The sequence below is a fragment of the Oryzias melastigma genome, linkage group LG6 (assembly GCF_002922805.2).
Source record: "Oryzias melastigma strain HK-1 linkage group LG6, ASM292280v2, whole genome shotgun sequence".
Classification (NCBI taxonomy): domain Eukaryota; kingdom Metazoa; phylum Chordata; class Actinopteri; order Beloniformes; family Adrianichthyidae; genus Oryzias; species Oryzias melastigma.
The window spans coordinates 29,978,627-29,991,484 of NC_050517.1; the positions used below are offsets into that span (position 1 = coordinate 29,978,627).

The following is a 12,858-nucleotide window of genomic DNA, read 5'->3' on the forward strand; positions in this document are numbered from 1 at the left end:
GCTGCTGTGATGTCATCATAAAAGCTAGCTTGTAGCTTGAGTTAGCTTGTAGCTCAACAATGACACGGAAACTGGTTGAAATGTGGTTGGATGAATGCAGGCTCATTAAAACCTCTCTTACCACGATCCACACATTGATTCTCACCATTTTCCCAACAATCTACATCATAGACACTCTTCAGCGTTCCTTCATTCCGGACGTCTCCGATTCCGGAGTTCGATTCCACACAGCTCTTCCCAGTAACCGTCTGGCAGCGTGGCTCCTCCGCACCAAAGTAACCATTGCTGTTCCTGCTGCTGATTGAAAAATACAGTTTGAATAAGAGAATTATCCCAACACGGACTTTAAGGCGCTGCACATCCGACTCTCTCTTGGTGTTTTGACCCGCCTCCTAGTTCCTGGCCAATGACTGAAGAGGTCTTTAGTCACATGGTTTTGTTTACCAGCTTTGGTCTGAACCAGAAATCAGACGTCAGACTGAATCCAGACCAAACATGATCTTCAGGACTGAACCAGTCTGGATACAAAGTAGTTTAGAAAATCCTCCTGAATGTCTCTTCAGTGAAGGAACGTCCATCCTTTAGGGTGAATCGGATCCCTCCATTCCTGGTTTCAGGTGTAGGTTCCTTCCGTGTGTCCCTCATCCTCACGCTTGGTGGCTCCACATCAGGTGGAACCGGCTGGAAGAAAGGTGGTCTGAAGGTCTCAGAGAGAGCAGCGTGGATGTTGGGCTGCTGTCCATCAGAGACTTTCCACCAGTGATGGAAGGACGAACGGTGGATGAAGCAGGCAGAAGAAGGTCTTTCCATGCCAGCGGATTACAGAGCAAAGCTTTGTGGTGAGGCAGCAGCATCATTACAGTTTCAGCTCCTCCATTATTCTCCGGTTTTTCTGTCTGCAGTTACTGGAAGAAAGTTGAGTTTGTGGACAAACCACTGAATGCTGTCACGCCTGCTGTGTGAAACCCGCCGCCGGACGGTCACAGCAGCCCTTTGAGTGAAGAGCGAACGAGGGACCGCCTCCATGTCACGCCGAAGTGAATCATGGGAAATAATCTGAGCTTTGAGGTTTTTGTGGTTAACGGAGCGGACGAGTCTTCAGTCTGAATTAAGGATCACATCGGTTCTTTAATGACAGACAAATGACGCCGATCTGCCAATAAAATCGTTTTCATTCACTGAAAAAAAGGTTTTACATTTTAGGTTTAAGACAAACCTAAAGAGTTACAGGACAAAATAGTGAATAAATCCTTTGAACAGAATTACAGGAAAAGAGGAAAACGTTCAGTGATCAATACACCAACAAATGACATTCCTTCTGTTTCACTGCAAGGATTTTATTTCAATAAAAGTCAACATAACTTTAATAAGTAAACTCCGCCCTCGTCTACATTGGAGGCAGGCATCTAACATAAAAGGGCTCCATCTGATTGGTTAACGGTGTGAAGGTCTCAATCCTATTGGTCAAATGTATGGATGACTATTTAATTTGTGAAAAACTTCCATCTGCCATGAGACTGTTTCAGATTGTGTGTAAACATTTAAGGGAACCAGGCCCTGGACAAAGGGGACCTAGGCGGCTGCCTAGGGCACCATCTGCTGGAGGGGGTGCCAGAGTGCAGTCATTAACTTTTTTTTTTGTGAAACCGTTTGAACCGCCACTCATTACATGTGAAGAATAAAAAATGTAAAAGAGCTCAAAGGTTTGATGTAATCAGTGACTCTGCAGAGACCCTCACTCTGATCAGCTGATGGGTGGTGCAGTCATCGTGCTCGTCTCCAAACAGAGTCACCTGGTTTGAAACTCACCTGTTGTAATTTCAAACTCTATTAGGGGCTTAAAATGATGTTTTTTCCTGTGGCGCCATGAAGGCCTGCACCAGTTTACGCAGAGACATCGTCATGACGATTTGGGATTTCTTTGGCAGTTCTACCTTTAAATGTTGTGTGTAGATTTGCCTGTTTTTTAAAATAGATTTTAAATATATTTACACAGTTTTGACCTCGTCTTTGCTTTGTTTTTGATTTTAAACATTTTTATTTGATCTCTTTTGATCTTTATTGCAAAATATAAACAGTTGGATTTTCATGTTTGCAGGTAAAAAATTAAACCATTTACTTCATTGACTTCGGCTGAAAATATACAAATAGTTCCTTGTTTCAGATGCTTAAACTCATGAAGGACAGAAGCTGCACGATTTATTAGGAGTTTGATAAACTATCATGTTAATTGTCTTTATTTTTAGTTGGTCTTAAGCTAACGATGGTTAAGATGTTTTACAGTTTGACCTGGTAAAATAACCGTTTGTGGCAGCTCTGCTTCTTAGATTTGAGTTTTTTGAGGTAAAAAGATGGATTTCAGATGTGATCAGAGAGCAGTTCATTGCAGAGCTTTTACCTGAACTTTTCCAAACTCCTGTTTCTGTAAAGTTGCTCAGAGCAGCAGACACGACGCGTCTGTCGGATCTCGGCTGTACCGTCCTGAATGAGACGGCCCGTTCACCAGAACAGAACCGGCTCAGGACGCCTCACCTCCTGGACCCGATCGTCTGGCTTTCTGCCGCTCGATTCCTCTCTTCCTGCGTCACTTTGGGTCTGAAGCTTTCCATGCGTGTGCATTTAATGAGTCTGCTGTGTCTGCAGAGCGGCGGAGGTCAGCAGAGGCCGTCCTCTGAACACGTCTGAACGTTTACCTTCACGTCTGTGCAGAAATGAAGCCGGTTTCCAGAGTCTGCAAACGCTGCAGATTAGTTTCAGGTTAAATCAAGGATTTTATTTGTTCCTTTTTTAGCTTCTTGTTGCTTAAACAAAGTTGTTTCATAGTTAATCAGATGGCAGCAAACCTACCAGTGAAAGTGAGTTTCTCTTTTGTTCCAACATGAGAGAATGTAAACAGTCGGAGCCAGAAATGGGGCCCGGTTCTGCAGATGGAAAGCATCCATTACTGTGGAACAGAGACGTTCCCTCACACATAAACAGGGCGCCGTGCAGGAATGCTCTCATGCAGCCTCCGAGCTGGCTGTGTGCGGTCGGGACGGCCTCGCCGAGGCTGGAATCTGCAGCTCCATCTGCAGAAGCAGCGCACGCCGCGCACGGCGACCACCGAGCAGCTGCTAGTTTCAGGAGATAAAGTAGATCCTGTTGAGGTTCACAAACATTCTGCAGCGTTCTGACCAAACCCTGAGTTTGCTCAGTTCTCAGGCTGCATGTAAGTTTCCTTCAGTGTGTTGTCTTTCCTTCACGTCGATCTCCAGGAAAACCTTGAATCAGATCAGTTCATGAGGAGGTTAGGTCAGGGAAGGAAGATCGTCGGTGGCGTCTGTCTCACGGACGCTCAGACACACGGGGCGGTTCTTCATTTGGCGGGCGGGTCGCCGCAGAAACACGTCCAATTTAAAACGGCGTTTTACCAACCATCGAGTGGAAACAGACTAGTGCCGAGCTCAGAATCTTTACTGGTCACAGTTCTGTCGACCTCAAAGGAAAAACTTTCCGGAAAAACTCCAGAAATCTGCAGAAACATCTGATGAAAGAGAAAAACCAACAGAAAACTTCAGTTTATTTAACAGTAAAATGATGTCGTTGTTTGTTTGGGTTCATATGAATGTAAACAGTCACTCATCCTAAACGTTCATGACCACCAGAAAAGAACATATTTCAGTCTATTCATTATGAACTCATGATTTTACACTAAAACTATCAATGCAAAAAGCTGAAAATAGACATTTTATACTTTGGTAAATTAACAAAAAAAAATTATTTAAATCATTTATTGAATCCATGAAATCCTGTTTTAATTCATGAAAGATTGATGTATTATATGTTTAAAGAGTTCAAAGGAAGATTCTACCTGAGCCTCCTTCTACACTATACGTGTCCAGGCCTGGGGGCCGGATCCGGCCCTCCAGGTGACTCTATCCGGCCCTCCAGATCATTTTATTTTATTGTTATTAATGACCCGATGTTATCTTGAGCTCATTTCTAACTTGTATAATTTTAACAAAATATATTTTTATGGATAATAAAATATTAAAGTTATTTAAGATTTAAGTTGATTCATTCTGGAATAATATTCCTGCCTTTTTATTATTCATAATTATGGTAAAAAGTTACAGTTTAAAAGTTTTAAAAATTGACATTCTGCAGCTTTTTGGACTATTTTGGCATTTACTAAGATTTTTTAGGCTTTTTTGGAGTTTAGCTGATATTTCAGCTAGATGTTTTGGCTAATTTTCAACTATCAATTTCAGCATCTTCATTAACCAAATTCAGCTTCCAGCATCCACACCATCATTATCACCGGTGATGCTATATATCTAGTTCATAATTATGTTTAAAAGTTACCGTTTTAAAGATGTAGTTTTACATTTTTCAGTAAATGAGGGGTGGTCTAAGGGGTGTTTTGGATTTTGGCCCCTGATTGAGTTTGACCCCCCTGTTCACCACCAAACACCGTTTACCTGCAGACAGTTTTCTGTTCCAAACCAGCTGAGAAAAACATGTTTTTTGTCACATTATTTTTTAATCCACTTAAAACTACAACTCCCAGAGTGCCACCCTTCACATTTGGCCTCATTGAGAAGCTCAGAATGTCTCTGTAGAAACCAACAGGAGGCATTGTGTGGGCTGCAGTGGTTTAGAAGAAAACGGATGTGCTGGTATTCAGGAGACTGTTCTAAACAGATTCCTCTGTGGTTTTATTTTGAAAGGACGGCAGATTTAGCATGTTTTGGTGTTTCTGAGTCGGTGTGGATGTTCCTCAGAGCAAAGCAGGAATTTCTGTTTCTGTGGACTCTCCTTCAGACTCCCGTTTCCGTCTGCCTTCAGGAATGACTTCATCTCCTGATGCTCCGTCTCAGGTTTCACTCTCAGCCTCGCTCAGAAACTCTGTTTTCTTCAAAGCTGAGAGCGCCCCAGAGAAGACGATGAGAGCGTACGGCGAGGCCGCCGCGGGGGTGGAAGGCAGCTGGACCACATTTGGAACCGGATCCACGGCGGCGAAAGCCTTTTGTGGTTGACGGGCCGACCTCACGACTGTACTCCAAACTCAGATCTTTCCACCTTCCTGAACACCAGCAGGTCGGGGGTGAACTCTGATGCTTAAAAATGGCAGAACTTCCTGTCCGGTTCTGGTGGTGATCATGTGGAAGAGGACGCCACAGCTGGTCAAACGTTGAACTTTCTCTGTTTGTGTTGCAGCAGAGTGGAGTGTTCCTGTTAGAACAAACATGCTCAGAACCTTCAGAACTTTCCTTCGTTTGACTGATTATGAGCTGCGTGTTTACTGAAGGAGTTACAGCTTTAAATAACTTTATTGGTCAACAGTACAGAGTAATGGAGAGTGTGGAAAAGAAGTGAAGAGGAGAGTGCAAGCAGGTTGGAATGGGTGGAGAAAAGTGTCAGGTGTGATGTGTGACAGAAGAGTTTCAGCACAAATGAAAGGAAAGGTGTACAAGACTGTGGTGAGACCAGCCATGTTGTTTGGACTAGAAACAGTGGGACTGAAGAAAAGACAGGAAGCAGAGCTGGAGGTAGCAGAGATGAAGATGCTGAGGTTCTCTTTGGGAGTGACCAGGATGGATAGGATCAGGAATGAATACATCAGAGGGACAGCACATGTTAGAGGTTTTGGAGATAAAGTCAGAGAGGCCAGACTGAGATGGTTTGGACATGTTCAGAGGAGAGACGGTGAATATATTGGTAGAAGGATGCTGAGTCTAGAGCTGCCAGGAAAGAGGTCTAGAGGAAGACCAAAGAGGAGGTTTATGGATGCAGTGAATGAAGACATGAAGGTGGCTGGTGTTAGAGTGGAGGATGCTGAAGACAGGCTTAGATGGAGGAAACTGATTCGCTGTGGCGACCCCTGAAGGGAAAAGCCCAAAGGAAAAGAAGATGGAACCTAGCAAAGCTCTTCATTTACCAGTCGATCTTTGTTCCCAGAGCTCACCAATGGTCATGAGCTCTGGGTCAGGACTGGAAGAACCAGATCCCACCTACAAGCGGCTGAAATGAGTTTCTTCTGGAGGGTGGCTGGACGCTCCTTTAGAGAGAGAAGCTCAGTCACCCAGAGAGAGCTCAGAGTAGAGCCGCTTCTCCTCCAACATCCAGAGGAGATTGTTGAGGTGGATCAGGCATCTGGTCTGGATGGACTCCTCCCTGGAGAGGTGATCTGGGCATGTCCCACAGGGGGAGGACCCAGAACACTATAGAGACTACGTTTCTCTGCTGGTCTGGGAACGTCTCGGGGAAACTCAGAGGATCTGGAGGAAGTGACCAGGGAGAGGGAAGTCTGGACATCTGTGTTTAGACTGATGCCCCCACGACCTGATCTGGATGAGAGAAAGAAGATGGATGGAGGATGGATGGTGGGTGGAGGATGGATGGTGGGTGGAGGATGGATGGTGGGTGGAGGATGGATGGATGGATGGATGGAGGATGGAAGATGGATGATGGATGGAGGATGGAAGATGGATGATGGATGGAGGATGGAAGATGGATGATGGATGGAGGATGGATGGAGGATGGATGATGGATGGAGGATGGATGGAGGATGGAGGATTATTGATGGATGGAGGATGGATGATGGATGGAGGATGGATGATGGATGGAGGATGGATGGAGGATGGATTGATGGATGGAGGATGGATGATGAATTGATTAGCTCCAAACCTCAATTTCCTGCATGTTTTCCAACATTCCTGCTCTGGCATGTTCTAATCATCTGGTCACACCTGAACCAGGTAATCAGTCATGAGTAGAGCTTAAATGTCACTGCGGCCCTCGAGGCCTGGAGCTGCTGCACTAGGCAATAGCTAGTTTGTGTCCAGTCAGGCCTCGAGGGCCGGTGTCCAACATGTTTTCCAACCAACCTTCCATTGAACGTCCTTATTGGCTAAACACACCTGATCCAGGTGATCAGCAGCAGATAAGACAGAGTTTCTGGGAACTAAGCAGGAGTGCGGTTAAATGTCGGTACCTTGGTATGGATCCTTCCATCACCAGTCCCATGATAGCAGACGATTCCATCCTGTTTAGAATATGTTACGGTCACCTAGAGGACGCTTGGCCTGGTGTTTTGGCCATGGATGTTGGTGATGGTTCAGATCCTCCAGATTAGATTAGCTCATCAGAATCTTTGTGTATTTGGGCTCCAGAGTGACAGATGACACCAGCAGAACCTTGATAGGATCAGTCCTGTAGTCTCTAGAAACCACTCTGGTGGAGATGAAGTACTCGGCAGTACTCGGCAGTACTCAGTAGTACTCAGCAGTACTCGGCAGTACTCAGTAGTACTCAGTAGTACTCGGCAGTACTCAGTAGTACTCGGCAGTACTCAGTAGTGCTCGGCAGTACTCAGCAGTACTCAGTAGTACTCAGTAGTACTCGGCAGTACTCAGTAGTACTCGGCAGTACTCAGCAGTACTCAGCAGTACTCAGTAGTACTCAGTAGTACTCGGCAGTACTCAGTAGTACTCGGCAGTACTCAGCAGTACTCAGTAGTACTCAGTAGTGCTCGGCAGTACTCAGTAGTACTCGGCAGTACTCAGCAGTACTCAGTAGTACTCAGTAGTACTCAGTAGTACTCGGCAGTACTCAGTAGTACTCGGCAGTACTCGGCAGTACTCAGTAGTACTCGGCAGTAATCAGTAGTATTCGGCAGTACTCAGTAGTACTCGGCAGTACTCAGTAGTACTCGGCAGTACTCAGCAGTACTCCGTAGTGCTCGGCAGTACTCGGCAGTACTCAGTAGTACTCGGCAGTACTCAGTAGTACTCGGCAGTACTCAGTAGTACTCGGCAGTACTCAGTAGTACTCAGCAGTACTCAGTAGTGCTCGGCAGTACTCGGCAGTACTCAGTAGTACTCAGCAGTACTCAGTAGTACTCGGCAGTACTCGGCCGTACTCTCCATCGTGCTGTATGGCTCAGAGACGGCCTCTAAACCAGACCCTGCCAGCCAAAGACGTTCATGGATCTATTTATCTACACGGGGATTCATCAGAAGGGGGCGGAGCAAGGAGACTCTGGCCCCGCCCAGCATATTTACTATCACACAAAAACAAAATCAGTTTTTCATCTGCTCCTGATTCACAACAGTTTGAACGTAACTTTGAGCTGAACTTTCTTCAAACATTTCCTCCATCAAGTCTTCGAGAGGAACTTTCTAGAATCTTTTCTCCTGCAGTAAAACTGCAGCTTCTACTTCAGTAACGTTTGATTCTGATGCAGATCCGTGTCTTCTCTCCACAGTGAAGTACATCCGGGAGGTGTCGCCGCTCTTCAAGAAGCCGTCGCTGGTCGCCGACCTGCCGTGGGACGGCGTCCGCCCGCAGTCGCCCAGCTACAGCGGCAGCGAGGACTCGGGTTCTCCCAAACACAGCAGCTCCTCCTCCACGTCCAAAGACCGGAAGGTCATCAGCCTGAAGATGTGCTTCATCAGCCGGAACCTCTCCATGCCAGATCTGGAAAACAGGTATGTCGGCGCCGCACACGAAGCTCTGAGCAGCGGTCCGTGGCGCTGTCGGGTCTGCATCAGCAGAAGATCCGTCATCACAGCAGAAGCTGGAAGATGGTTCATTTGCTCTGATGAGATCTCTTCATCTTCTATTTCAAGCTTCTGGTCTGCTTTCAAGCTCCAGACCTCAAATCTCACCTTGAGGGAGACGAACCTCCCCAGACCCAGAGGAGGCGGTCCTTCTGCTCACCTTTCTCTGTATCAGTCATACAAATGTATCATTTTATCAACGTTTTCAAGGAGAAAACTTTGTTTTATTCAACCAGGAGAAAAACATCAAGTTATTTTCTCGGCTTAAAACAGAAAGAATCTCATGAAAGTTTGAATATGGAGACGAGTCGGTGAACAGCTGAGTTTATGACGAACCAGCTCTTCATCATCTTCATCCTCCTCTTCATCATTCTGTTTGTTCTTCATCATCATCTTCATCATCTTCATCATCATCATCATCTTCATTATCGTCATCTTCATCCTCCTCTTCATCATTCTGTTTGTTCTTCATCATCGTCTTCATCTTCATCATTCGGTGGTTCTTCATCATCCCTCCTCTTCATCGTCTTCATCATCATCGTCCTCTTCATCCTCCCCTTCATCATCCCTCTGTTCATCTTCATCATCGTCATCTTCATCATCCCTCTGTTCATCATCATCATCCTCTTCATCATTCTGTTGTTCTTCACCTTCATCATCTTCATCTTCATCACCCTCTTCCTCCCTCTCCCCGCTCTTCATCCTCCTCTTCATCATCATCATCATCCTCATCATCATCATCATCATCATCATCATCCTCTTCATCATCTTCATCCTTTTCATCCTCTTCATCCTCCTCTTCATCTTCATCATCATCATCATCCTCTTCATCCTCCTCTTCATCTTCATCATCATCCTCACCATCCTCTTCCTCCCTCTCCCTCCTCTTCATCCTCATCATCATCATCATCATCATCTTCATCATCTTCATCACCATCCTCCTCTTCATCACCCTCTTCCTCCCTCTCCCTCCTCTTCATCCTCCTCTTCCTCACTTCCCAGACTGCTGGAGCTCCACTCTCCGGACGGCCAGCACACCGTGGTCCTGCGCTGTAAGGACGGCCCCTCCGCCAGCTCCTGGTTCACCGCCGTTCACACCAACATCGCCGCGCTGCTTCCACACACTCTGGCGCACATCAACGCGTACCTGGGGGCGTCGTCCTCCGCCCCCACACACCCCCACCTCAAGCACATCGGCTGGCTGGCTGAGCAGGTACGTTTCTGAGAGGCGCCGCGTTCAGGACCGCGTTAGAGCGAGTGTTCTCGGATCCTCGCCATCTGAGAACTCCAGATGAATGTTTGTGACGTCAAAGATCGCGATTCACGATCAGCGATAAATGTTATTCAGGAACGATGTATTTATCGCTCTCAAATGCAGAACAATGTTGGATAAACTAAATCAAATCGCTGTCACTGGAAGTAACCAAACCTTCAAAATAAAGTGTTGCTGAAGCTTCCTGTTTTCAAAGTAAAACTAGCATTCAAAGAATCTTTAGCTCCAGTGTTTACATTCTTTTGGTTATGGAGCTCTTCAACAGTTGATGCCGTTAACATGACTCAGCAGAAACGCAGCCTCACTGATGTAAACGACGTCAATCAGCTGATTGGGCGGATTATAACTATAAATGTGAACCGTCTTTTCAATAATTGAATATTTATTTAAGAACTAAATATTCACGTTTTTCCAGATCTAAATGAGTTTTCTCAATAAGTTTCCCTCTGAGTGGATGTTGTTCCATCATTAAAATGTAAAGAGTTTGAAGATTGAATAGAAAAATGAAAACATTGATTTTACCGTTTGACTGAATCCAAAGTCTTCCATCACTGAGAACATCTGCTGTCCTACAGATGTTTCATTCCATCATCCAAACACTGCAGCTCACGTCTGCTGAGGTCAAGTTGTGGGCGGGACCTCATGAAATCGTTGTTTACTGGCTGTCCCGCTAGCTTACAGCCCCCCACACCCCAAGCTAACATTACAGAGCATCAAAGATGGTGAGCATATCATCACTGTCCATCCGTCCGGTTCTGATCCAGATTCCAGCTCAGGAAAACAAAGACGTTCATGGATCTATTTGTGTCAAAGGACCAAAGGACACAGAAACTCAAACATTTACTAGACAAACTTAAACATGACAAACATCAGGAGAGCAAACTAGACGTAGAGATGACCTGGAAAACACGGAGGTGATTAAGAACGCTGTGGATGATTAACCTGAACATGGTGAGACCATGACCATGTCTGCAGGTGGAGGACCAGAACGCAGACTTGGTTCCAGCCATTTCAAGCTGCGCCTTTTTATGAGCTTAAAAATACAATATAAAATATAAATGTAGTAAAGTGTTTCACGTAAAGAGCTTTACGTTTATGTAAGTTAATGATTTTCTTACTGCAGATCCTGACAGCTAATAGAGGAGTGATCATGTAAAGGTGCTGTTCTAGGCAGTGAGGTGGGGGGTCGTAACCAGGTGTGTGCTGCTGCACCTGGAGCAGGACTGTGGCGCCGAGCCGGGGGCTGGTGCCACAGTCCTGGAGCTCAGGTGGGTTTCTGCTCTGCTGGGAAACCAGCTGCAGGTTTGGACCTCACACCTCCATGTGGTAAAGCAGCTTCACGCTAAAGCGTTCAGCGCCGACTCCTTCATGACGGACGAGGACTTTCAGACTTCCTCCTCAGAGCCCGAAGCCTTCAGCAGAGAATGAGGATGAATACGACAAAAGGTCATAAAGTGTTTCTAATAATAAATGTGAATCCTCCGTCTGAGCATCTTTATGATCATGATGATCATGATGTTCTGGTCTGTGGGAACAGCTGTAGAAATGACTCCATATCTGGAGGACAGACTCCTGGTTTCTGGCTGTTAATTCTTTTATTTTGAAGGGGAAGTTTCTTCTGTTTCCTGTCTGATTCTTTTCTGCCAAAACAAACGTCACAAACGCATTCGTTAACTTTGTAACTTCAACGTAGCGGTCGGCTCAGCCGCTTTAGGAAAGTGACGGATGGATGTTCGACTTGGGACTGAGTGACGTGATGAGAACGAGTCGGATGTCTGGAGGGAATCCTGGGGGGTTTGGGACCACTGTGAAAGAACATTGGAAACATGAGCTGTCGTGACTTCTCGTCCCAGCAGCTTCATGTGAATCCGTCTCAGCATGTGTGCAGCGTCTCTCCTGTGCGTCCAGCAGGTTCTCCAGCTCTGGATCAGGAAAGATGAACCCTAAAAGATCCTCAATAACAGACCCCCCCTCCCCCCCGCAGGTCCAGCTGGACGGCGGCAGGCAGCAGTACCGACCCGTGGTCATGGCGCTGACGGAGAAGGACATCCTGCTGTTCGAGGCCGTGCCGTGGAGCAGAGAGTCCTGGTCCATGCCTCTGCTCACACACCCTCTGCTCGCCACCAGGTGACCAGCACGCCGCCTGGACCTCACCTGTCTGTCTGTCTGTCTGTCTGTCTGTCTGTCTGTCTGTCTGTCTGTCTGTCTGTCTGTCTGTCTGTCTGTCTGTCTGTCTGTCTGTCTGTCTGTCTGTCTGTCTGTCTGTCTGTCTGTCTGTCTGTCTGTCTGTCTGTCTGTCTGTCTGTCTGAACAAAAAGATGTTTTCTGACTAAACTATGATAAACTAATATTATGTCCATTAATCTGCTTTTACTGCACCGATTTTCACAGGAAATGTTTGTAAAATTAAACATCTTAATTAGTTAAGTTGTATCGAAGTAAAGATACAGTTTTGGGTCGTGTCTACCAAACGTCTCTACTATGAAATAAAGGATCAAAAAATTGTATTTTAAACCGTCGTCTGACTGCAGAATAATGAAGCCGCTTTGTTCACTCGACGTCACGGAGTCCATTCGGGTCAGTCGGAACCGTGTTTTCCTCGGTACCCTGACCTCCGACCCGGTCTGTGCTTCCTCCTCAGACTGGTCCACTCCGGCAGCTCCGGGGGTTCCCCCTCCCAGGCCTCAGACATGGTGTTTGCCACTCGGACCGGAACCAGCCGCGGCATCGAGTCGCACGTCTTCCGCGTGGAGACGCACTGGGACCTGTCCTCCTGGACGCGGGCTCTGGTGCAGGGGGTCCACAGCGCCGCCGAGATCATCCAGGAGGTGTCCATCGGTGAGTAGCAGGTCTGACCGTAGAGAGCCCCCCCCCACCCCCCAGAGGAAGAGATCAGAGTAATCAGATTACAGGATGTGTCAGCGATCATAATGAAGAACGTTCTGAGCTCTGGTGGAACCAGCTGCAGGTTCTGCAGATGTTGGTAGTGTCTCAGCCACAGATCAGCTGATCAGCTTTAGAATGGACCCCCCCCCCCCCCCC

The 12,858-nt window shown here is 46.5% G+C and overlaps 1 protein-coding gene across 1 annotated transcript in view; it reads left to right on the forward strand.

The window, feature by feature from the left end:
- The window catches only part of sntb2 (syntrophin, beta 2), a 31,620-nt gene that overhangs the window by 12,260 nt on the left and 6,502 nt on the right, over positions 1-12,858 (forward strand). The window contains exons 2-5 of the mRNA XM_036212529.1: positions 8,249-8,471; positions 9,546-9,756; positions 11,801-11,943; positions 12,458-12,654. Of these exons, the coding sequence (XP_036068422.1) occupies positions 8,249-8,471; positions 9,546-9,756; positions 11,801-11,943; positions 12,458-12,654 (774 nt within the window). The remainder of the gene's footprint in view (positions 1-8,248; positions 8,472-9,545; positions 9,757-11,800; positions 11,944-12,457; positions 12,655-12,858) is intronic.